At 41.0% G+C, this 25,973-nt stretch overlaps 1 protein-coding gene across 1 annotated transcript; it reads right to left on the reverse strand.

Moving 5' to 3' along the window:
• Positions 1 to 1,691: 1,691 nt before the first annotated feature.
• LOC106589096 (sodium-dependent neutral amino acid transporter B(0)AT1) lies at positions 1,692 to 18,389 on the reverse strand. Its single transcript, XM_045709549.2, has 12 exons — positions 17,906 to 18,389; positions 16,044 to 16,184; positions 14,777 to 14,914; positions 13,677 to 13,858; positions 13,087 to 13,197; positions 12,878 to 12,990; positions 11,156 to 11,284; positions 6,745 to 6,901; positions 6,453 to 6,654; positions 6,063 to 6,222; positions 4,038 to 4,200; positions 1,692 to 3,115 (listed from the first exon to the last, which is right to left on the reverse strand). The coding sequence occupies exons 1-12, from the start codon at positions 18,105 to 18,107 to the stop codon at positions 2,897 to 2,899; spliced, it is 1,917 nt and encodes a 638-aa protein (XP_045565505.1). The 5' UTR covers positions 18,108 to 18,389; the 3' UTR covers positions 1,692 to 2,896.
• Positions 18,390 to 25,973: the final 7,584 nt, after the last annotated feature.

The raw sequence follows: 25,973 nt of genomic DNA on the forward strand, positions 1-25,973 counted from the left end.
AAAAATAATAAAAATAATTCTAAGACTGAATCCAGGTGGTGAGTCACATATACAAATTGGCTTAATTATTTATTTACTAACTAACTAATCAATCACAGAATTACATTAAAACACACACAATAGTTATACATTGGTTACTGACATGATACACTGAAAAGTCCCTAGTGGACTAAACCAATATGACGGCTTGGTAGACAAAGAAAAGGAGTGGGGAGAGAGCAGGAAATTCAGAGTTGATCGCTACACTCATGAAAATGCTAATACTTTAAACATGAACAACTGCTCATTGGAAAATGTATTTCAATTTACATATTTACGAGTGTATGCATTTGTTGTCCCTCTCTGCGACCAGTCTTCGGTCCGTCTGCCGGATAGATTGTCGACAGAAAGTCTCTGGTTTGTCCACCAGAGATCCAAGTCTTTCGTAGTTGTAGCTTGTTGTAATGGATACATCAGCGTTACCATTTGGTCGTTCGACCGGTTGCGTTTACCAGACTAAAGTATTTAATAAACAGCTGCAGCCTGAATAATTGTTCTTTACTTTGTAGATTTCTTAGCTATTTCAACGTGGGAATGATCTCCATGTTCTCTGGTCTTGTTCTTTAGTAGAATTGCCAACCATTGATTGTAATATGTAGCGACAATTTCAATGTTTTCTGGTCTAATGTAAATTTTGTCGGAAGTGGGTGTAATGTCTGTGCTCACGGGGGCGTTCCGTGTAATGTCTGTGATCATGGGGGCGTTCCGTGTAATGTCTGTGATCATGGGGGCGTTCCGTGTAATGTCTGTGCTCATGGGGTCGTTCCGTGTAATATCTGTGCTCATGGGGGCGTGGCCACTGACTGATCATAAGTTACTATGAAAATTAATTCTCACTTAGAAGACATAACATCACATTGTTATCTTTCCAAAAGTATTCTTATACTTAATCATTTATTTTATACAACATTCAGATGCAAACCCCATCATTGAGAAGTGTATACAAACAAAGAAACATTAATGTGTTGTCTCCTGTCCTTCATGAGGTCACCAAATGAAACAAACTCGACATGACTGTTCCTTAAGTGTCCACAACAGCTTCAAATACAGAAATACTGTTCAATTATTCAACCTTTTGATGTCTAAGTGTCTCTCTGTTGTTCCACAGTCACATTCCAGTCTCGATACCACTGATCCCAGAAGCAGCGTATTTAACAATCACCATAAAGAGGCTCAGCTCTGTGTGAGAGAGTGTAGAGACGACCTACTGTAACCTGATCCTTCAGATCTTCACAGGAGAGTCGTGACACTGATTGATGTACACGCGCACACACACACGCGCACACACACACACACACACACACGCACACACACACGCACGCACGCACGCACAAACGCACGCACACACACACGTTAATGTTTTTAAACGTATGTAATTTGCAAAGTCTTTTCTCTGTAATGTATTTTTCGTTATGTGTCAGACCCCAGTAAGACTAGCTGTCGACGTTGGTATCCTAGTAAATAAAAAAACCCCGAATAAAATCACCTGACGAGACAGATTCTCAGGTTAGTATACCTACCACTAGTATACCTATACCACTAGTATATATATACCACTAGTATATATATACCACTAGTATATATATACCACTACCTGTGTTAGCTTCCAGTCCTACAATGTGGAGAAGAAAATGGAATATCAATGCAATCAATCTTTTTTTTAGGTTTTTTATTTTGTATACAAACAAGACAGGAAATCAATCAATCAACGAACCAATCAAACTGTAGGGCACTATGTTGTCAACTCTTCCCCTGGGTCCTTAGTGTACAACAGGAAGTAGGGCACTATGTTGTCAACTCTTCCCCTGGGTCCTTAGTGTTCAACAGGAAGTAGGGCACTATGTTGTCAACTCTTCCCTGGATCTTTAGTGCACTACTTTCTGTTGTACACTATGTTTTTCTGTCAATATACCTGGTAAAATAATTGTTATTAAACAACTCCCCCCAAGTTGGGGGGGGCTATATAATCAGAAACCTCCCCCCAAAAAATTTTGTTTTATATTTTCCCAAATTATGTTCTCAGTTTATTTTTCCCTCTTATAAATAGTTTATTAGAGAAACAATGAAAATGGATGTTCTGAGTCTATGTCAATGCCTAAAGAAAAGCAAATTTAGGTCTGAACGATGTTCTTTTGTTGTTGTGTGTGTGTGTAATTCCCCTTTAATTGAGCATCTGGCCCTTTAATTGCATCTCTAGCAAGTGAGGAATGTGCCATCACTAGTTAATTACTCCGGTCTAGTGATGGTTCTGTACTGCTGCTGCTCATTGCATGGCAAAGTTAGCAAATAACAAAGATACATTGATATACTTCCTCATTATATACTTCTACCAGGTAAGCCTACTTCACAGTTAACATTTAATTGAGAAGGTTTTGGGGAAATTATTTCTGTCAGCACACAAGACGGTTTTGATAGACAAAGGCTTGTAGCACACAGACAGACAGGGGCAATATCTGCTGGAAATTAATTGGCAGATATTGTGTTAGGCGTGGCTTTTTTTTTTTTAAAGCCAATAGTGGCTAACCCGGGGGGCGGGATAAAGTTAATGTGGCTTTGATTGGATAGTCGCTGGGAGCTTGCGGTGTCTGATACTTATGAGATTTGTTTATGGCAGTTTGCGGTGGAACACGTGAAAATTGCATGTACTTTCAGAATAGTCTGGTGAACTGTGTGCTACTGGTAGGTGGCGATCGACCTGTTGGAGACAGACTCCTGTTCTATGCTTTCCACCTTAATTTGCGTAATGTATTGGGCATCTTCAATTGTTCCAGATGACAAAAAGAAAAATGTTTAAAAAAAAAAACTAACAAAAAAATAAAAAAAATTTCATTGAAATCCTGAACTGAAGGTGAACCTGTTACTTTAGTCCATCGTTTTTTTCTATCATCTGTATTTTAGCGGAGACAGAGTTGATCGTGTCTTCTCTGAAGCCGTCGTCTTTCTGGCAGCAGCGGTTGTAGATGAATTTGAATATGGCGACTCCAGGGACAGCCAGACTGGGAATGCCAGCCAAAATAAAGATGATAAAGTAGATCCAGTCAGGATACTGACGGTCTGCCAGAGTAGGGAACTCTTCCTAGAACCAGAGAGATGAAGGAAATCAGGAAACAACAAAATAACTTATTTTATTGAATTAACTTGGTTTATCCTCAATAGTGTTTGCATTTGTTGATAATTGATTCATCTTGGATAATCCAGAATGAAAGTTTTACGTAATTAGTTTAGATTCTGGATTAAGTTCCTGGGTTAAGAGAACCGGAACGAACTCTTGAATACGGGCCGTTCTACTGCCATTGTTTGTCTATGGAGATTGCATGGCGACGGCCTCGATTTAATACACCTGTCAGCAATGGGTGTGGCTGAAATAGCCGAATCCACTAATTTGATTGGGTGTCCACATACTGCTGTATATACTGTATAATGTATCAAATTAAAAAACTCTTGACAACTTTAGAAACATTTCCAATCTAGATACTAAAGAGTTGTTGTGGGCATAAAACAAATGGTTTAAACTTCAACAAGTCAAAGTCTTTACTTAGAATAAGGGAGAAAATGCATACAAGGCAATGTCTGCATCCTCGACGGGCCCAAGTAGTGCACTACTACCCTATAGACCCTGGTCTAAAGTAGTGCACTACTACCCTATAGACCCTGGTCTAAAGTAGTGCACTACTACCCTATAGACCCTGGTCTAAAGTAGTGCACTACTACCCTATAGACCCTGGTCTAAAGTAGTGCACTACTACCCTATAGACCCTGGTCTAAAGTAGTGCACTACTACCCTATAGACCCTGGTCTAAAGTAGTGCACTACTACCCTATAGACCCTGGTCTAAAGTAGTGCACTACTACCCTATAGACCCTGGTCTAAAGTAGTGCACTACTACCCTATAGATCCTGGTCTAAAGTAGTGCACTACACAGGGAATGGGGTGCCATTTGGGATGCACTCAGTGATATCAACAACATTCATGACCTATTTCCTGTCAACAAGGCTTACCGCGTCTTGGTCCCATACGAGGTAGGTCAGCTCCCCGCTGACCTGGGTGACGAAGTAGAAGATGAAAATCACCAGCATGATGACTGGACTGACGAACCTCCAGGTCACCTGCCAGAACAGGTTGGGCTTGTGTCCAATCATGAACTCGATGTCTGCGTTAAACCTGTCGGAGTGAGCGGAAGTGAATTAACTGGGATTTCGATGTTCCAATGGCTGTTTATCAGACTGAACGTTCCCCATGATATCCAATGAAGAGGATTGTTATGACTGTGATACTGTCACGTCCTGACCAGTAAAGGGGCTGATTGTTATTGTAGTTTGGTCAGGGCGTGGCAGGAAGTGTTTGTTTAGGGTGTTTCGGGGTTGTTTGGGTTATGTTCTATGTTAGTGTATTTCTATGTTATTTCTAGTTGGTCTATTTCTATGTAGTGTTTATTAGGTTGACCTTCAATTGGAGGCAGCTGCTTCTCGTTGCCTCTGATTGAAGGTCCTATTTATAGGGGTTTGTGGGTAGTTATTTCCTGGTTTAGTGTTTGTTGCACCTGACGGGACTGTTTGGAGTCATTTGTTTTGTATACGTGTTCATTTAGTTTTTCCTTCTTCAATAAAAGAAGATGAGTATACATTTTCCCGCTGCGTTTTGGTCCACTCCTTACGACAATCGTGACAGATACATGTTCCCAAGTCTGATTTAACCCAACAGGTCTAATGAAGACCTAAGGTGTATTCAGGCGCACAACATTCACTAGGGACATGACCCCCCCCCCCCCCCACACACATCCTGAAATTGCATTTTTGTTCCCCCCCCAGTTTTACAATTGGAATGTAATAAAAGTCGAGGCAACGGTGTGCTTTAGGACCATGCCGACGCCTCCGAGAGGTCAGGAAGACTGTTTATCCGACTGGATGAAAATAAATAATAATGATTATGTCCCTCCTACTTCTAAAGTCTACTGAGGCCTTCGACCTTACAGGTGTCTAGTATGGAACACATTATCTCGTATGGAACACACGTCTAGTATGGAACACATGTCTAGTATGGAACACACGTCTAGTATGGAACACACGTCTAGTATGGAACACATTATCTAGTATGGAACACATTATCTAGTATGGAACACATTATCTAGTATGGAACACATTATCTAGTATGGAACACACGTCTAGTATGGAACACATTATCTAGTATGGAACACATTATCTAGTATGGAACACATTATCTAGTATGGAACACACGTCTAGTATGGAACACATTATCTAGTATGGAACACATTATCTAGTATGGAACACACGTCTAGTATGGAACACATTATCTAGTATGGAACACATTATCTAGTATGGAACACATTATCTAGTATGGAACACACGTCTAGTATGGAACACATTATCTAGTATGGAACACATTATCTAGTATGGAACACATTATCTAGTATGGAACACATTATCTAGTATGGAACACACGTCTAGTATGGAACACATTATCTAGTATGGAACACACGTCTAGTATGGAACACATTATCTAGTATGGAACACATTATCTAGTATGGAACACATTATCTAGTATGGAACACACGTCTAGTATGGAACACATTATCTAGTATGGAACACACGTCTAGTATGGAACACATTATCTAGTATGGAACACATTATCTAGTATGGAACACACGTCTAGTATGGAACACACGTCTAGTATGGAACACACGTCTAGTATGGAACACATAGAGTGTGCAAAACTGTCATCAAGGCAAAGGGTGGCTCCTTTCAAGAATCTAAAGTATATTTTGATTTGTTCGATACTTTTTTGGTTACTACATGATTCCATATGTGTTATTTCATAGTTTTGATGTCTTCACTATTATTCTACAATGTAGAAAATAGTAAAAAATTAAGAAAAACCCTTGAATGAGTAGGTGTGTCCAAACGTTTGACATCTACTGTACATCTCCCACATAGCTTTGACAATTAGGTATTTTCTATTCTATTCAGTTCTATATTATTTAATGGCGTTTCAGGGTTTGGACTCACCTGTCTATCCCATAGATGTAAACAACAGACACCATTTCACAGAAGGCGATGACTAGGAGGGGGATGGAGCCGGCAAAGCCGTCGAACAGAGCCAGCCAGTAGTTACCAGACCGCTGGGTGAATATGAGAGCGACGGTGAAGCAAACGATACAAGTGACACCTAAAAGAAGACAAAACAAAGACAGTTGTTAAAACGCTGACAACCAAGGTTCTTCCATGTTCAGAGGGCTACCCCCCCCCCCCCCCCCCCCCCACCCTTTAAAGGTCAACAACAAGCTTCTCAATCCCTGAACATCTAGGATGATGAAGACAATGCCTTGGTTTGAAGTCATTTTGATTTTGTCCTTCTTCTTCTAAACTGCACTATCTCAGCTTCTGTATGTCACTAACCTGTCAAGACTTCTTTGGGCCACTTGGGGAAGATGTTGAGATCCTGAAGGGGCACCACGACCCCCTCTATGTTCCCAAACATGGTGGACAGTCCAAGACAGAAGAGCATGATGAAGAACAGGATAGACCAGAGAGGAGAGACAGGCATCTTGGTGATGGCTTCTGTGAACACGATGAAGGCCAGACCAGTTCCCTCCACACCCTACAGGAAACACAGTACGTACTTAAGAAGTTCCGGTGTCCCTTAATGTGAATTATGTATCTTGGATTGGACATCGTGTAATTTCAATACCTGACTGAGAAACTGCTGTAGATCACAGGTCTTCAGGTTTAATCCCTGGATGATGTCTGGTGACGTGCTGTTGAAACCTTGGAGAACTTCCTCATAGTTGTTCACAGTGATGAAGTTCTCAGGGAGATCAAATACATTCACAAGGGTCATGATGTTACTAGGAAGAGAACACATTCACAAGGGTCATGATGTTACTATGAAGAGAACACATTCACAAGGGTCATGATGTTACTATGAAGAGAACACATTCACAAGGGTCATGATGTTACTAGGAAGAGAACACATTCACAAGGGTCATGATGTTACTAGGAAGAGAACACATTCACAAGGGTCATGATGTTACTAGGAAGAGAACACATTCACAAGGGTCATGATGTTACTAGGAAGAGAACACATTCACAAGGGTCATGATGTTACTAGGAAGAGAACACATTCACAAGGGTCATGATGTTACTATGAAGAGAACACATTCACAAGGGTCATGATGTTACTATGAAGAGAACACATTCACAAGGGTCATGATGTTACTAGGAAGAGAACACATTCACAAGGGTCATGATGTTACTAGGAAGAGAACACATTCACAAGGGTCATGATGTTACTATGAAGAGAACACATTCACAAGGGTCATGATGTTACTATGAAGAGAACACATTCACAAGGGTCATGATGTTACTAGGAAGAGAACACATTCACAAGGGTCATGATGTTACTAGGAAGAGAACACATTCACAAGGGTCATGATGTTACTATGAAGAGAACACATTCACAAGGGTCATGATGTTACTAGGAAGAGAACACATTCACAAGGGTCATGATGTTACTAGGAAGAGAACACATTCACAAGGGTCATGATGTTACTATGAAGAGAACACATTCACAAGGGTCATGATGTTACTAGGAAGAGAACACATTCACAAGGGTCATGATGTTACTAGGAAGAGAACACATTCACAAGGGTCATGATGTTACTATGAAGAGAACACATTCACAAGGGTCATGATGTTACTAGGAAGAGAACACATTCACAAGGGTCATGATGTTACTAGGAAGAGAACACATTCACAAGGGTCATGATGTTACTATGAAGAGAACACATTCGCAAGGGTCATGATGTTACTAGGAAGAGAACACATTCACAAGGGTCATGATGTTACTAGGAAGAGAACACATTCACAAGGGTCATGATGTTACTATGAAGAGAACACATTCACAAGGGTCATGATGTTACTAGGAAGAGAACACATTCACAAGGGTCATGATGTTACTAGGAAGAGAACACATTCAAGAGAACACATTCACAAGGGTCATGATGTTACTAGGAAGAGAACACATTCACAAGGGTCATGATGTTACTAGGAAGAGAACACATTCACAAGGGTCATGATGTTACTAGGAAGAGAACACATTCACAAGGGTCATGATGTTACTAGGAAGAGAACACATTCACAAGGGTCATGATGTTACTATGAAGAGAACACATTCACAAGGGTCATGATGTTACTATGAAGAGAACACATTCACAAGGGTCATGATGTTACTATGAAGAGAACACATTCACAAGGGTCATGATGTTACTATGAAGAGAACACATTCACAAGGGTCATGATGTTACTATGAAGAGAACACAATCACAAGGGTCATGATGTTACTAGGAAGAGAACACATTCACAAGGGTCATGATGTTACTATGAAGAGAACACATTCACAAGGGTCATGATGTTACTATGAAGAGAACACATTCACAAGGGTCATGATGTTACTATGAAGAGAACACAATCACAAGGGTCATGATGTTACTAGGAAGAGAACACATTCACAAGGGTCATGATGTTACTAGGAAGAGAACACATTCACAAGGGTCATGATGTTACTATGAAGAGAACACATTCACAAGGGTCATGATGTTACTAGGAAGAGAACACATTCACAAGGGTCATGATGTTACTATGAAGAGAACACATTCACAAGGGTCATGATGTTACTATGAAGAGAACACATTCACAAGGGTCATGATGTTACTAGGAAGAGAACACATTCACAAGGGCCATGATGTTACTATGAAGAGAACACATTGACAAGGGTCATGATGTTACTATGAAGAGAACACATTCACAAGGGTCATGATGTTACTATGAAGAGAACACATTCACAAGGGTCATGATGACCCCGGGGGTATTATCGGATGGGGCCACAGTGTCTTCTGATCCCTCCTGTCTCAGCCTCCAGTATTTATGCTGCAGTAGTTTATGTGTCGGGGGGCTAGGGTCAGTCTGTTACATCTGTAGTATTTCTCTTGTCTTATCCGGTGTCCTGTGTGTATTTAAATATGCTCTCTCTAATTCTCTCTTTCTCTCTTTCTGTCTTTCTCTCGGAGGACCTGAGCCCTAGGACCATGCCTCAGGACTACCTGGTATGATGACTCCTTGCTGTCCCCAGTCCACCTGGCCGTGCTGCTGCTCCAGTTTCAACTGTTCTGCCTGCGGCTATGGAACCCTGACCTGTTCACCGGACGTGCTTGTTGCACCCTCGACAACTACTATGATTATTATTATTTGACCATGCTGGTCATTTATGAACATTTTAACATTTTAACATTTTGACCATGTTCTGTTATAATATCCACCCTGCACAGCCAGAAGAGGACTGGCCACCCCTCATAGCCTGGTTCCTCTCTAGGTTTCTTCCTAGGTTTTTGGCCTTTCTAGGGAGTTTTTCCTAGGGAGTTTTTCCTAGCCACCGTGCTTCTTTCACATGCTTTGCTTGCTGTTTGGGGTTTTAGGCTGGGTTTCTGTACAGCACTTTGAGAATATCAGCTGATGTACGAAGGGCTATATAAAAATAAATTTGATTTGATTTGATTTGAAGAGAACACATTCACAAGGGTCATGATGTTACTAGGAAGAGAACACATTCACAAGGGTCATGATGTTACTATGAAGAGAACACATTCAAGAGAACACATTCACAAGGGTCATGATGTTACTATGAAGAGAACACATTCACAAGGGTCATGATGTTACTATGAAGAGAACACAATCACAAGGGTCATGATGTTACTATGAAGAGAACACATTCACAAGGGCCATGATGTTACTATGAAGAGAACACATTCACAAGGGTCATGATGTTACTAGGAAGAGAACACATTCACAAGGGTCATGATGTTACTAGGAAGAGAACACATTCACAAGGGTCATGATGTCACTAGGAAGAGAACACATTCACAAGGGTCATGATGTTACTATGAAGAGAACACATTCACAAGGGTCATGATGTTACTATGAAGAGAACACATTCACAAGGGTCATGATGTTACTAGGAAGAGAACACATTCACAAGGGTCATGATGTTACTATGAAGAGAACACATTCACAAGGGTCATGATGTTACTATGAAGAGAACACATTCACAAGGGTCATGATGTTACTATGAAGAGAACACATTCACAAGGGTCATGATGTTACTAGGAAGAGAACACATTCACAAGGGTCATGATGTTACTAGGAAGAGAACACATTCACAAGGGTCATGATGTTACTAGGAAGAGAACACATTCACAAGGGTCATGATGTCACTATGAAGAGAACACATTCACAAGGGTCATGATGTTACTATGAAGAGAACACATTCACAAGGGTCATGATGTTACTATGAAGAGAACACAATCACAAGGGTCATGATGTTACTATGAAGAGAACACATTCACAAGGGTCATGATGTTACTATGAAGAGAACACATTCACAAGGGTCATGATGTTACTATGAAGAGAACACATTCACAAGGGTCATGATGTTACTATGAAGAGAACACATTCACAAGGGTCATGATGTCACTAGGAAGAGAACACATTCAAGAGAACACATTCACAAGGGTCATGATGTTACTATGAAGAGAACACATTCACAAGGGTCATGATGTCACTATGAAGAGAACACATTCACAAGGGTCATGATGTTACTAGGAAGAGAACACATTCACAAGGGTCATGATGTTACTATGAAGAGAACACATTCACAAGGGTCATGATGTTACTATGAAGAGAACACATTCACAAGGGTCATGATGTTACTATGAAGAGAACACATTCACAAGGGTCATGATGTTACTATGAAGAGAACACATTCACAAGGGTCATGATGTTACTATGAAGAGAACACATTCACAAGGGTCATGATGTTACTAGGAAGAGAACACATTCACAAGGGTCATGATGTTACTATGAAGAGAACACAGAAAGTAAAATATCAAACTCTAATTAGAGTATCTTCCTGTAATCCCTATTTATTTATTATTTAATAAATCCAACGTTGACATATACTTGACAGTGTTGTCAACAAATATCACTTTAATCTACATAGGAATTTTATTGAAAGTCTGGATTCAACCAAGCAGGAAGTAGGAATGTACCCATCCGAGCAGTCGTCAAACTTCTCCGTTGCCCTGAAGCCTATGATGGAGTAGATGACGGTAGCAGAGTAGACGGAGGTGGCTCCATTGATGACGGAGATAATGACTGCATCCTGTTCACAGTTGTTGCTGGAGAAACAGACAATGGAAAGAAAAATGACTGAAATTAACCCGAAAGAGATGAAAAGACAAGATCCGTTTGGTATAACGTCTATGAGCATCTGTGATTTTACTCTCTGCACCGATGAGCATACGTTTTAACCTGTTGGGTCTAGGGGGCAGCATTTGCACGTCTGGATAAAAAAAATGTACCCGATTTAATCTGGTTACTAATCCTACCCAGTAACTAGAATATGCATATACTTATTATATATGGATAGAAAACACTCTAAAGTTTCCAAAACTGTTTGAATGGTGTCTGTGAGTATAACAGAACTCATTTGGCAGGCAAAACCCTGAGACATTTTCTGACAGGAAGTGGATACCTGATGTGTTGTATTGACTTTAAACCTATCCCATTGAAAAACACAGGGGTTTAGGAATATTTTGGCACTTCCTATTGCTTCCACTAGATGTCACCAGCCTTTACAAAGTGTTTTGAGTCTTCTGGAGGGAGATCTGACCGAACAAGAGCCATGGAACGGTGATGTCCCATTAGACACCTGGCGCGCTAGTTCATGTTGGGTACCCTCGTTCCAATACGTTATAAAAGAGTATGCATTCGTCCACCTTGAATATTATTCATGTTCTGGTTAAAAAAGGCCCTAATGATTTATGCTATACAACGTTTGACATGTTTGAACGAACGGAAATATATTTTTTCCCCTCGTTCATGACGAGAAGTCCGGCTGGCTTACATCATGTGCTAACGAGACGGAGATTTTTGGACATAAATGATGAGCTTTTTTGAACAAAACTACATTCGTTATGGACCTGTGATACCTGGAAGTGACATCTGATGAAGAGAATCAAAGGTAATGGATTATTTACATAGTATTTTCGATTTTAGATCTCCCCAACATGACGTCTAGTCTGTATCGCAACGCGTATTTTTCTGGGCGCAGTGCTCAGATTATTGCAAAGTGTGATTTCCCAGTAAGGTTATTTTTAAATCTGGCAAGTTGATTGCGTTCAAGAGATGTAAATCTATAATTCTTTAAATGACAATATAATATTTTACCAATGTTTTCTAATTTTAATTATTTAATTTCTGACGCTGACTTGACTGCCGGTTATTGGAGGGAAACGATTTCCTCAACATCAATGCCATAGTAAAACGCTGTTTTTGGATATAAATATGAACTTGATAGAACTAAAAATGCATGCATTGTCTAACATAATGTCCTAGGAGTGTCATCTGATGGAGATTGTAAAAGGTTAGTGCATCATTTTAGCTGGTTTTATGGTTTTGGTGACCCTGTCTTTGAATTGACAAAACATTACACACAACTCTTGTAAATGTACTGTCCTAACATACTCTAAATTTATGCTTTCGCCGTAAAACCTTTTTGAAATCGTAAAACGTGGTTAGATTAAGGAGATGTTTATCTTTCAAATGGTGTAACATAGTTGTATTTTTGAAAAATTTGAATTTTGACATTTATTTGGATTCAAATTTGCCGCTCTTGAAATGCACCTGCTGTTGATGGAGTGCACCACGGGTGGCACGCTAGCGTCCCACCTAGCCCCAAGAGGTTTTAATAAGGAGTTGCTTATGCTTACTGCACAGAGTTGTAGCTGGAGAAGGAGATGAGACCTCCGAAGGCCAAGGAGAAAGAGTAGAACACCTGCGCACCTGCATCCAGCCAGGTAGACGGGTTCATCAACTCATTTACCTGGAGAAATAGAAAACAGTCAGACACAAAGAAATCAGCCATTTTGTGTTGATTTTAGTGTCACGACAACGTTAGCACATACGGTTAATTGCTTACGTCTGGTGTGAAGAGGAACTTGATTCCATCCAGAGAACCTTTCAGAGTCAGTCCTCTGATCAGGAAGATGGTGAGGACCAAGTAGGGCAGAGTGGATGTTATGTACACAGCCTGACGAGAAAGAGAGAGATTCTGAAACTGTTACATAAACTGAATCCAGAACCACTTATGAATGGAGAGAGAGAGCGACAGAGAGACAGAGACATGGAGGGAGAGAGAGAGAGAGAGAGACCGAGACAGAGAGAGACAGAAAGAGGGAGAGAGAGACAGAGAGAGAGAGAGAGAGAGACAGAGAGTGAGACAAAGACAAAGACAGAGACAGAGACAGAGACAGAGACAGAGAGACAGAGACATGGAGGGAGAGAGAGAGAGAGAGAGACCGAGACAGAGAGAGACAGAAAGAGGGAGAGAGAGAGAGAGAGAGAGAGAGAGAGAGACAGAGAGAGAGAGAGAGACAGAGAGAGAGACAGAGAGAGAGAGACAGAGACATCAGCAATAAGACAACTGGCACCATTCCCAAGACAGGCCATTATTTTTACTGAAATTTGACCTCCCTCATAAACGGGGAGAGAGTGAATCTGAGCTGGTACCTTGCCAGTAGTCTCAATCCCCCTGATACAGCAGACATAGAGTAAAGTCCAGGCAGACACCAGGGCTAGCACCATCCACCACTGAAGGCCTCCAGATAAATCTATGGCCGTAGAGGTGTTCAGTGTCTCTCTGTACCAGAAGTAATCCACTGAGGAGCTCCGTGCGCATTCTGACACCAGACCTGCAGGGGCCGATATTCAAACTGTTTAAAGGCCGATCTGGATCTAAAATGATAACAGCTAAGATGAAAATGAGATAGAAGTTGGGTCGGTCTGAATTCTCAATGTTTGACTAGCTAGCGATCAACTGCCAATGTATTCAGCATGATTCAGCATGATTCAGCATGATTCAGCGTGATACAGAATGACACACTGTGATTCAGAATGGAAAAAGCATGATTCAGCATGATTCAACATGATTCAACATGATTCAACATAGACGAGACGAGTCAAAAACACCTCAAAAGTTATAGCTATATATATCATATATATATATATATATATATATATATATATATATATATATATATATATATATATTCATATAGTTATATGCTAGTTGCTAGCTATCTGACCATCTTAAATAATTACACACAGACTTCTGCTGATCCTGCTTGCTATCATGCTGGTATTAGGCTAGCTAGCTAAGTTTAGATATACATTTTTGGGGGTCCAGGTTTTGATGGTACTGTAGTGAATTCACAGGGGGGGTTTCCCTGACCGGGACTCGAACCCGGATCAAGCGACTTTACGCCAAGAGGTCTGAACATATTGGCGAGGTAGCTAGGTAACCGAGGTAGCTAGGTAACTGAGGTAGCTCAGTAACCGTGGTAGCTCGGTAACCGAGGTAGATAGGTAACCGAGGTAGATAGGTAACCGAGGTAGCTAGGTAACCGAGGTAGATAGGTAACCGAGGTAGATAGGTAACCGTGGTAGCTAGGTAACCGGGGTAGCTCGGTAACCGAGGTAGATAGGTAACCGGGGTAGATAGGTAACCGGGGTAGCTCGGTAACCGGGGTAGCTCGGTAACCGAGGTAGCTACGTTTTGAGTTAAGGTCGAATACCAATACCAACTGTTACTCATGAAGGAAATACTGTACCTGTCTTGTTTGCATTGAGGGGACACTGACTCCAAGGCAAGGGGTCCTGGAAGGAGTTGAAGAGGTACCACATGATCCAGGCCATGATGGTGTTGTAGTACATCCCAACCAGGAATGATACCAACATGGAGGCAATACCTGTTTCAGAACAAATTCCATTTACATTTCCCTGTACATTCCAGTGAATTATAAGCATATTCAAGTTTCTTCAAATATGCTATGTCCAAGTATATACAGTATGTAGAGTACCAGTCAAAAGTTTGGACACATACTCATTCAAGGTATTTTTTATTTAATTTAATTTTTTACTGTTTTCTACATTGTAGAATAGAATACATCAAAACTACGGAATAACACATATGGAATCATGTAGTAACCAAAGAAGTGCTAAACAAATCAAAATATATTTTATATTTGAGATTCTTCAAAGTAGCCACCCTTTGCCTTGATGACAGCTTTGCACACTCTTGGCATTCTCTCAACCAGCTTCATGGGGAATGCTTTTCCACATATGCACATATGCTGAGCACTTGATGGCTGCTTTTCCTTCACTCTGCGGTCCAACTCATCCCAAACCATCTCAATTGGGTGGAGGTCAGGTGATTGTGGAGGCCAGATCATCTGATGCAGCACTCCATCACTAATAATGGGCTGTCGTTTCTCTTTGCTTATTTGAGCTGTTCTTGCCATAATATGGACTTGGTCTTTTACCATATAGGGCTATCTTCTGTATACCACACCTACCTTTTCACCACACAACTGATTGGCTCAAAGCATTAAGAAGGAAAGAAATTCTACAAATGAAATTCTACAACTTTGCACAGCTGTTAATTTAAATGCATTCCAGGTGACTACCTCATTCAGTTGGTTGAGAGAATGCCAAGAGAGTGCAAAGTTGTCAAAAGGCAAAGGGTGGCTACTTTGAAAAATCTCAAATATAAAATATATTTTAATTTGTTTAACACTTCTTTGGTTACTACATGATTCCATACGTGTTATTTCATAGTTTGGATGTCTTCACTATTATTCTACAATATAGAAAATAGTAAAAATATAGCAAAAACTCTTGAATGAGTAGCTGTTTCCAAACTTTTGACTGGTACTGCATGTTTAAGTGTGCTATACACAATACATAATATTGCAAAACATAAAAACGTATAGCTACTTATAACCATATTCCTGAAGCCACAAGGGTTTTGTCAGACATGATCACATGATCACAGGAATTCCACACAGATACCGTAATCAGGAATGGACTGTCACCCACCAATGCCAGTGAGGTAAGGGTTGACAGAGCCCCACACTCCCACACTGCCGCTCCTGAGGCGCTGTCCGATAGCAAACTCCAGGTGCAGCAGTGGAATCCCCTCCAGAACCAGCAAGATCAGGAATGGGATCATAAACGCTCCTGGGAACACAAGATTGGAATTGGAATCTCTGTTGGTTGTTTTGATCAGTTGACATATCGACAATACTCCACTGAACACATCTCCAGTATTGCAACAGTAGCAGTTGTATTATTGTGTTATTAAAACATTTACAATTACATTTAAAAGTGTTAGTGTTGCAGATTTTCAGATAATACAATTTTAAATTAACTCTCTAGTGAAAAATCCCTCTTTTAAAAGCTCATATTCTGTTATCTCTTATATATTATTACCCAAATAATGTGGTTGACTCGTCCTACATTTGACATTTTAGTTATTTAGTAGACGCTCTAATCCAGAGCAACTAGGGTTAAGTGCCTTGTCCAAGGGCACATGAACAGATGTTTAACCTTGTTGGCCCGGGGAGTCAAACCAGCAACCCTTTCAGTTACCGACCCACCGCTAGGCTACCTGCCACCCTATACTCATATTTGTGGCAAAGCTCAAAAACCCCACCTCAAACTTTCTATTTCCTAATATGATGTCATACTCCTGAGGAGGATGAGCTGGCCAATCAGAAGTCTAGAGGAGGATAAGCTGGCCAATCAGAAGTCTAGAGGAGGATAAACTGGCCAATCGGCGGTCTATTTTTTTTTTAGGACCGGTGTACGCCCACACCATTCCAACACAGAAAACCTTATTTTTAACGTACTTAATTACCATGTTTTTGTAACTATTTAACTACTATTGTAAGTAATTATAGGTCATATTTAATAGAAATCTGGAATCATTGGACAGTTACTTTAAAGTGTTATTAACATGTTGAAGGGGTTTCTCTGTGTTAAAATACCCATTAGACAGTTTGAAAACGTTTTTAACAAGTTGAGAACGATTACAACATTTGTTTTGTTTACTTGTTAAGATTTCATACCACGACTAGCAATCCTCTCAAATACTGTACATTTATTGGGTTTTGAGGAATCCAAAATGAAATTTACGACCGTCCCCTATCAGTCGTAATCATCTAAAGTAAACTTTACTTTCACCCATACCACAAAACAAATGGCCAGTCACTCGTTATTCCATCAGACAACTAATAACATAATCAATATAGTACTCTGCTATCTCTGTATGTGCAGATAAATTATCCTACTAATTGTATACAGTGTATTCCACCTTCCTAATGTTGATATTTTTTTTTTTGCCCTCAAAACAGACTCAAGTCGTCTGGTCATGGACTCTATAAGGTGTCGAAAGCGTTCCACAGGGATGATGGCCCATGTCCTTTTGGGTGGTGGACCATTCTTGATACACACGGGAAAATGTTGAGCGTGAAAAACCCAGCAGCGTTGCAGTTCTTGACACACTAAAAACTGGTGCGCCTGGCACCTGAAACCATACTCCGTTCAAAGGCACTTAAATGTGTTGCCTTGCCCATTCACCCTCTGAATGGCACACGTCCACAATCCATGTCTCAATTGTCTCAAGGCTTAAAAATCCTTCTTTATCATGTCTTCTCCCCTTCATCTACACTGATTGAAGTGGATTTAACAAGTGACATCAATAAGGGATCATTGCTTTCATCTGGATTCACCTGGTCAGGGCATGTCATTGAAAGAGCAGGTGTTCCTAATGTTTTGTAATCTCACTGTAGTTTGTAGTTTTCCCTGTTTAATTTCTACTGTGGAAAAAATGCGTAAATCAAAATCCTTTTCATTAATTTTTACATACAATCAAACCTCCTCCCCTCTTTCTCCCCTACCTCCTCCATGGCTCTGACACAGGTAAGGGAACCTCCACACGTTCCCCAGCCCCACACAGAAGCCCACACAGGTCAGCATGTACTGGGTCTTGTTGTCCCATTTGGGCCTGTCCCCAGCCTCCTCCTTCTCCATCCTCTCCAGCTCCTTATGAGACGGGATCCGGTCATCCAAACCCGGGTTGGGCAGCTTGGGGAACCTCATGGCAACCGGCTGGATAGTGAAGTCTTCCTCCACCCAATAAAGGTACAGTTCTCCGTCTCTCTCTCTCTCTCTCTCTCTCTCTCTCTCTCTCTCTCTCTCTCTAGTTTTCTCTCTCTTTCTCTTTCAGCTGCTGGCTTTATTGTTCACCCAGAAAGGGTCTCAGGATGGTTGTAGACAACAAAAGGAACTGAATGTCCTCTCTATTGTCAGCTGGTTGACTGTTGCGTGTGCCCTGCCTACTTCGTGTGGCCTTTACCCTCTAAATGTCTTCTTTCAAGGGGGGACTGTCACAGCACTTCTGCTGAACTTTGGTTTCACAGTGGCTTCAGTTATCTGAGGATTCTTCTGAGCCAGTGAGATATTATATATCTAGTCAGCAGGTTGTTGCAGCTAAAAGGTCAGCCATCTTTATAATGGTTAAAAACATCATGTGAAGAGTAGTCTCGTAATTGGCAATTTTTTTTCTCCCAGAAGGTATTGAGGGTCTACATCCAAAATGGCAGCCTATTCCTTATTAGAACGCGCTAGAACAATAGAATGCGCTAGAACAATAGAACGCGCTAGAACAATAGAACGCGCTAGAACAATAGAACGCGCTAGAACAATAGGAACGCGCTAGAACAATAGAACGCGCTAGAACAATAGAACGCAATAGAACGCGCTAGAACAATAGAACGCGCTAGAACAATAGAACGCGCTAGAACAATAGGAACGCGCTAGAACAATAGAACGCGCTAGAACAATAGAACGCGCTAGAACAATAGGAACGCGCTAGAACAATAGAACGCGCTAGAACAATAGAACGCGCTAGAACAATAGAACGCGCTAGAACAATAGAAAGCGCTAGAACAATAGAACGCGCTAGAACAATAGAAAGCGCTAGAACAATAGGAACGCGCTAGAACAATAGAACGCGCTAGAACAATAGAACGCGCTAGAACAATAGGAACGCGCTAGAACAATAGAACGCGCTAGAACAATAGAACGCGCTAGAACAATAGAAAGCGCTAGAACAATAGGAACGCAGAAAGGAATGTTGTCTAGTTCACTCGTGACTGAAAGGTCACTGATGCAGTATTGTTTTCCTCCTCTCATTTACCAACATGTTGACACATCCTTCCCATCAACACTTATCTTTTCATGTACATAGTAAAGATACAGTAACGGAGTGGCAAATGTGGACTAATTAAACATGTTCTATTTACACGATCTGTACAGTCTACTTCTAGTTTAAAGGTCCCCTGACTGTCATTTTGTTTCCCATGTAAAATAGCCTTTTGAGTAACTAAAATATCACCTATAATATTTTTTTGGAGGGGTGGGTGGGGTCGATAGAAATGCTGAACATTTTTGAAAAAGTAAATTTTCTCTCAGGACTAACTACCAGGAAGTTTGAAAAGACAGGCTGAGTGGGCGGGGAGTTTATATTCATGAGCTCGTCTTGACTGACAGCTCTTTGAAAACGTCTATGTCAAGAAACTTGGATGCAGTGAGCAGTTTTGCAGTGAAATCATCTCAACCTAATTTGGTGAAACACAAATCAACTCAAACAACATTGAAATTGCATCAATGATGTCAATTTTTTTAATATATTTTTTATATACGTCTCCCAACTGCCATGTCTCTTGTGATGCGGTTCACAGCAGCACTGACAGATGTGTTTACATGACAACTGTGTCAGAGTTTTGCCCCCCCCCCCCCCTTTTGTTTCATGCTGGCTGAAGACCTAGCTAGCCAGTAACTAGCTAACACCAAGACATAAAGACCTAGCTAGCCAGTAACTAGCTAACACCAGACGGATGAAGACCTAGCTAGCCAGTAACTAGCTAACACCAGACAGATGAAGACCTAGCTAGCCAGTAACTAGCTAACACCAAGACATAAAGACCTAGTTAGCCAGTAACTAGCTAATACCAGACAGATGAAGACCTAGCTAGCCAGTAACTAGCTAATACCAGACATAAAGACCTAGCTAGCCAGTAACTAGCTAACACGAGACATAAAGACTTAGCTAGCCAGTAACTAGCTAACACCAGACATAAAGACCTAGCTAGCCAGTAACTAGCTAACACCAGACATAAAGACCTAGCTAGCCAGTAACTAGCTAACACCAGACAGATGAAGACCTAGCTAGCCAGTAACTGGCTAACACCAGACATAAAGACCTAGCTAGCCAGTAACTAGCTAACACCATACAGATGAAGACCTAGCTAGCCAGTAACTAGCTAACACCAGACGGATGAAGAGCTAGCTAGCCAGCTAACACCAGACGGATGAAGACCTAGCTAGCCAGTAACTAGCTAACACCAGACATAAAGACCTAGCTAGCCAGTAACTAGCTAACACCAGACCGATGAAGACCTAGCTAGCCAGCTAACACCAGATAGATGAAGACCTAGCTAGCCAGTAACTAGCTAACACCAGACAGATGAAGACCTAGCTAGCCAGTAACTAGCTAACACCAGACGGATGAAGACCTAGCTAGCCAGCTAACACCAGACGGATGAAGACCTAGCTAGCCAGCTAACACCAGACGGATGAAGACCTAGCTAGCCTGCTAACACCAGACAGATGAAGACCTAGCTAGCCAGTAACTAGCAAACACCAGACAGATGAAGACCTAGCTAGCCAGTAACTAGCTAACACCAGACATAAAGACCTAGCTAGCCAGTAACTAGCTAACACCAGAAATAAAGACCTAGCTAGCCAGTAACTAGCTAACACCAGACAGATGAAGACCTAGCTAGCCAGTAACTAGCTAACACCTGACAGATGAAAGGGGAAAGATATATAAGTAGCTTTGCTATAGATTAATAGTGTAAACGTTTTATTATCTTTGCTGACACCCTACAGTAAAATGTTGGCACCAGTAGAGTAGCTATCTAGCAATATAAACCACACCCTTCTAGAAACACGCCATGAAAAACATAATTTTGAGTGTTCATGACCTTTAACATAAATTAATCTGTACAGTCTAGTTGTGCTCGTGACTGAAAGCCCACTGATGCCATATGTTCCATACTCTATATGACTTAATATAGTCCATTATATGAATGTATAGATCGTATGAAAAAGGCTGTTATTAGAAGGAGAGAAGGAAACCAATAGAAAAGTAGTTTGGTGAAAACTCCCATACGACTTGAGTTGGACAATAAAAGGTTGAGTTTGGAAGGTTGTTACACCTGAGATATATTTGCTCAATTCACTAAAACCAATAAATGTAAATCAATAACCTCTTGATAAAGTTTAATCCTTCTGCCTATTGTTTATTGAAGAATATAGAGTTTATCCAAAATCAATTAATCAAGTGAGAATGTAATCCACTGGACACACTACGTCATTTCAACGTGAAGAATTGGGTAATATTTGGTAGATTCGTTGATCAATGAGATTCCAACTGATTTTCAACCAATCAAAATAAAAGACAGCCAAAAGTTGGTTGAATTCCCAACAAAATTTCAATGAGAAGATCAATGTCAGATTTTTGGATTAGTTGTCACCTAAATGTGTTATCAACTGTGCTTTAAAAAATAGTTAATCTGTCGCAGCCGGCCGCGACCGGGAGGCCCTGTGGGGCGGCGAACAATTGGCCCAGCGTCGTCCGGGTTAGGGGAGGGTTCGGCCGGCAGGGATGTTCTTGTCTCATCGCGCACTAGCGACTCCTGTGGCGGGCCGGGCGCAGTGCAGGCTGACACGGTCGCCAGGTGTACGGTGTTTCCTCCGACACATTGGTGCGGCTGGTTTCCGGGTTAAGCGGGTGTTGTGTCAAGAAGCAGTGCGGCTTGGTTGGGTCTTGTTTTGGAGGACGCCTGGCTCTCGACCTTCACCTCTCCCGAGTCCCTACGGGAGTTGCAGCGATGGGACAAGACTGTAACTACCAATTGGATACAACGAAATTGGAGAGAAAAAAGGGGGTAAAATAAAAATATATAAAAATAAATATAATATAGTTAAAAGCACACTAAAGTTCAAATGGGAATACAATGTCAGCTATTTAGTTCATTTCTACAACAACTTAATGTTTTATCACTGTGCTTCATCTAACAGCACAACTACATCACCTGGATTGCAGTTAGTTGAGATTACATTATAGTACATTACAGTTGAGATTACATTAAAGTACATTACAGTTGAGATTACATTATAGTACATTACAGTTGAGATTACATTAGAGTACATTACAGTTGAGATTACATTAAAGTACATGGTGAAAGTAATTAGTGTCGTTTGAGATTCTAGATTAGTGTAGCAATTGTGTAGATTTCCACAGACCTGTGACCTTGAACGCTTTCTATGATTACATAAGAAGACATTTATAATTACAGTAACCTCTAAATGTGATCATGGATGTGTTACTCATTTTAAGGTTGATTTAAAAACCTGTAATATTAGGTTTGGAAAATAACTTTAACATTAATGTCTTACAAAAGTAATATTTAATTGTTTGTTTGACAACACAACCAAAATATAAACATTTAAACATGTAGACGTCATTGTAAATAAGAATTTGTTCTTAACTGACTTGCCAAGTTAATAAATAAAGGTGAGAGAGAGAAAGAGAGAGAAACAGATGGATTTGGATGGGGGGAGTTTTTCTATTATGCCGACATGGACTCTTAAGGGGTTAACTTATCGAGATGTGAATCAAACATATGTATTATTACCTCTTATATTCCATTTGAAATCAACCAAACCTCGAAACCCCTACGCCTACATATGTATTGTCTATTTTTAGTTGAATCCTGGCTCTGAATTTAATACTTATCTGTTGATGACTTCTGAAATGCTTTATAGGCCTAAATAGCATCATTGATCATACAGTATATGATTGATAAAGTATAGTTACTTTTCCTTGGCTCTGTTGAACCTTTGGAATGACTTTGATAGCACCAGTAAATCTATTATGCGGAGATTTCGCAACAATCATTCTCACGATAGCACATTGGAAATAGTCAGAGACACATATCAAAGCTAAGCAGGGCTGGGCTTGGTTAATAAAACCCTGGATGGGATACTGGAGGGATAGCTGTTAAAACCCTGGATGGGATACTGGAGGGATAGCTGTTAAAACCCTGGATGGGATACTGGAGGGATAGCTGTTAAAACCCTGGATGGGATACTGGAGGGATAGCTGTTAAAACCCTGGATGGGATACTGGAGGGTTAAAACCCTGGAGGGATACTGGAGGGATAGCTGTTAAAACCCTGGATGGGATACTGGAGGGTTAAAACCCTGGAGGGATACTGGAGGGATAAAACCCTGGATGGGATACTGGAGGGATAAAACCCTGGATGGGATACTGGAGGGATAGCTGTTAAACCCTGGAGGGATAGCTGTTAAACCCCTGGATGGGATACTGGAGGGATAGCTGTTAAAACCCTGGAGGGATAGCTGTTAAAACCCTGGAGGGATAGCTGTTAAACCCTGGAGGGATAGCTGTTAAACCCTGGAGGGATAGCTGTTAAACCCTGGAGGGATAGCTGTTAAACCCTGGAGGGATAGCTGTTAAACCCTGGATGGGATACTGGAGGGATAGCTGTTAAACCCTGGAGGGATAGCTGTTAGAACCAATGGATGGGATACTAGAGGGATAGCTGTAGATAAATCAACTCTCTAGTAGGAGGTGATTCCCAGCCAATTGTATTCTTATAGTTAATATATTATGTTGAAGATCTGACGTTGTTTCAAAGGTACAAATTCAACATGTTTTACACAAGGTTTGTCGGTGTTGAAAATTGGTTACCGTGATTTTGATAATCCTGTGTTTGAAATTTTACCCCCAAAACAACAGTTTATATTGATGACTTTTTCCAAATCCACTTTATTTTCCATGCAGATTCCACATCACAATACGTTAAACAAAATAGATTGAAACAATATTGATTTAACCAGTTTGTACCCAGTGAGAAGCCTTGTCCTGAGAACAGAACCACTCATGGAATCAGTGACCTGGACCAAAACAAATGGTTCAAATCAAATTTTTATTGGCTTTGGGTTTGGTACAAAGTGCTCAAAACCCTCCTCTCATTTACCAACACGGTGACACATCTTTCCCATCAACGCTTATCTTAACTATCAGTGCAAGACGTTACATGAACACGGTGACACATCTTTCCCATCAACGCTTATCTTAACTATCAGTGCAAGACGTTACATGAACACGGTGACACATCTTTCCCATCAACGCTTATCTTAACTATCAGTGCAAGACGTTACATGAACACGGTGACACATCTTTCCCATCAACGCTTATCTTAACTATCAGTGCAAGACGTTACATGAACACGGTGACACATCTTTCCCATCAACGCTTATCTTAACTATCAGTGCAAGACGTTACATGAACATGGTGAAGATACTCTGAGCAGCACATTAATAAAACACTGGCCAAAGGTGAACTAATTCATCAATGTCCCAAATGTCACCCCATGTCCTACATAGTACCGAACTTTTTACCTTGGCCCATAAGGTTCTGTTTGGGATGCAACCGGTTTGAACTGATAGTGTAGAAAATGTTTTCCCTGTTTTGTTATGGAGTATAGGCCTCCCTTTGATTCACTGTACGTCTTATCAGTGTTCTCCTCTGATACAATTATTGACCCAGGCACTGTTGCAAATATACTGTTTTATTGACTTGTAGTTGTAATATCTGGCAATAGCACCCTTTGAAGACAGTTTTATTAATAATGTCATCAAAGCTATTTGATTGTATGTAAAATATTGTACATTTCTATATCCCTGAAATGACATTTTATAGTATTTGAGTAAATCTCTAATCTCTAAATCCTCAAACAGAGAAAGCCAAAGCGACAGTGAAACCTTAGGTTCATTCCTCTAAAGACCCATCATCCTCTGGTTGGTCAGGTTCATTCCTCTAAAGACCCATCATCCTCTGGTTGGTCATTCCTCTAAAGACCCGTCATCCTCTGATTGGTCATTCCTCTAAAGACCCATCATCCTCTGGTTGGTCATTCCTCTAAAGACCCATCATCCTCTGGTTGGTCAGGTTCATTCCTCTAAAGACCCGTCATCCTCTGGTTGGTCATTCCTCTAAAGACCCGTCATCCTCTGGTTGGTCAGGTTCATTCCTCTAAAGACCCGTCATCCTCTGGTTGGTCATTCCTCTAAAGACCCATCATCCTCTGGTTGGTCAGGTTCATTCCTCTAAAGACCCATCATCCTCTGGTTGGTCATTCCTCTAAAGACCCATCATCCTCTGGTTGGTCATTCCTCTAAAGACCCATCATCCTCTGGTTGGTCAGGTTCATTCCTCTAAAGACCCGTCATCCTCTGGTTGGTCAGGTTCATTCCTCTAAAGACCCGTCATCCTCTGGTTGGTCAGGTTCATTCCTCTAAAGACCCGTCATCCTCTGGTTGGTCATTCCTCTAAAGACCCATCATCCTCTGGTTGGTCAGGGTCATTCCTCTAAAGACCCATCATCCTCTGGTTGGTCAGGTTCATTCCTCTAAAGACCCATCATCCTCTGGTTGGTCAGGTTCATTCCTCTAAAGACCTGTCATCCTCTGGTTGGTCATTCCTCTAAAGACCCATCATCCTCTGGTTGGTCATTCCTCTAAAGACCCATCATCCTCTGGTTGGTCAGGTTCATTCCTCTAAAGACCCGTCATCCTCTGGTTGGTCAGGTTCATTCCTCTAAAGACCCGTCATCCTCTGGTTGGTCAGGTTCATTCCTCTAAAGACCTGTCATCCTCTGGTTGGTCAGGTTCATTCCTCTAAAGACCCATCATCCTCTGGTTGGTCAGGTTCATTCCTCTAAAGACCCGTCATCCTCTGGTTGGTCAGGTTCATTCCTCTAAAGACCCATCATCCTCTGGTTGGTCAGGTTCATTCCTCTAAAGACCCGT

Source organism: Salmo salar, chromosome 27 (assembly GCF_965601325.2).
Source record: "Salmo salar chromosome 27, fSalSal1, whole genome shotgun sequence".
NCBI lineage: Eukaryota > Metazoa > Chordata > Actinopteri > Salmoniformes > Salmonidae > Salmo > Salmo salar.

Coding starts and splice junctions, on each gene's coding strand:
- LOC106589096 (XM_045709549.2), bottom strand. CDS start 18,107: ATGAGGTTCCCCAAGCTGCCCAACCCGGGTTTGGATGACCGGATCCCG. Junction 13,198..13,676: donor GGATTGAGACTACTGGCAAG/GTACCAGCTCAG, acceptor CTTTCTCGTCAG/GCTGTGTACATAACATCCAC. Junction 3,116..4,037: donor TCGTATGGGACCAAGACGCG/GTAAGCCTTGTT, acceptor CTCTGGTTCTAG/GAAGAGTTCCCTACTCTGGC.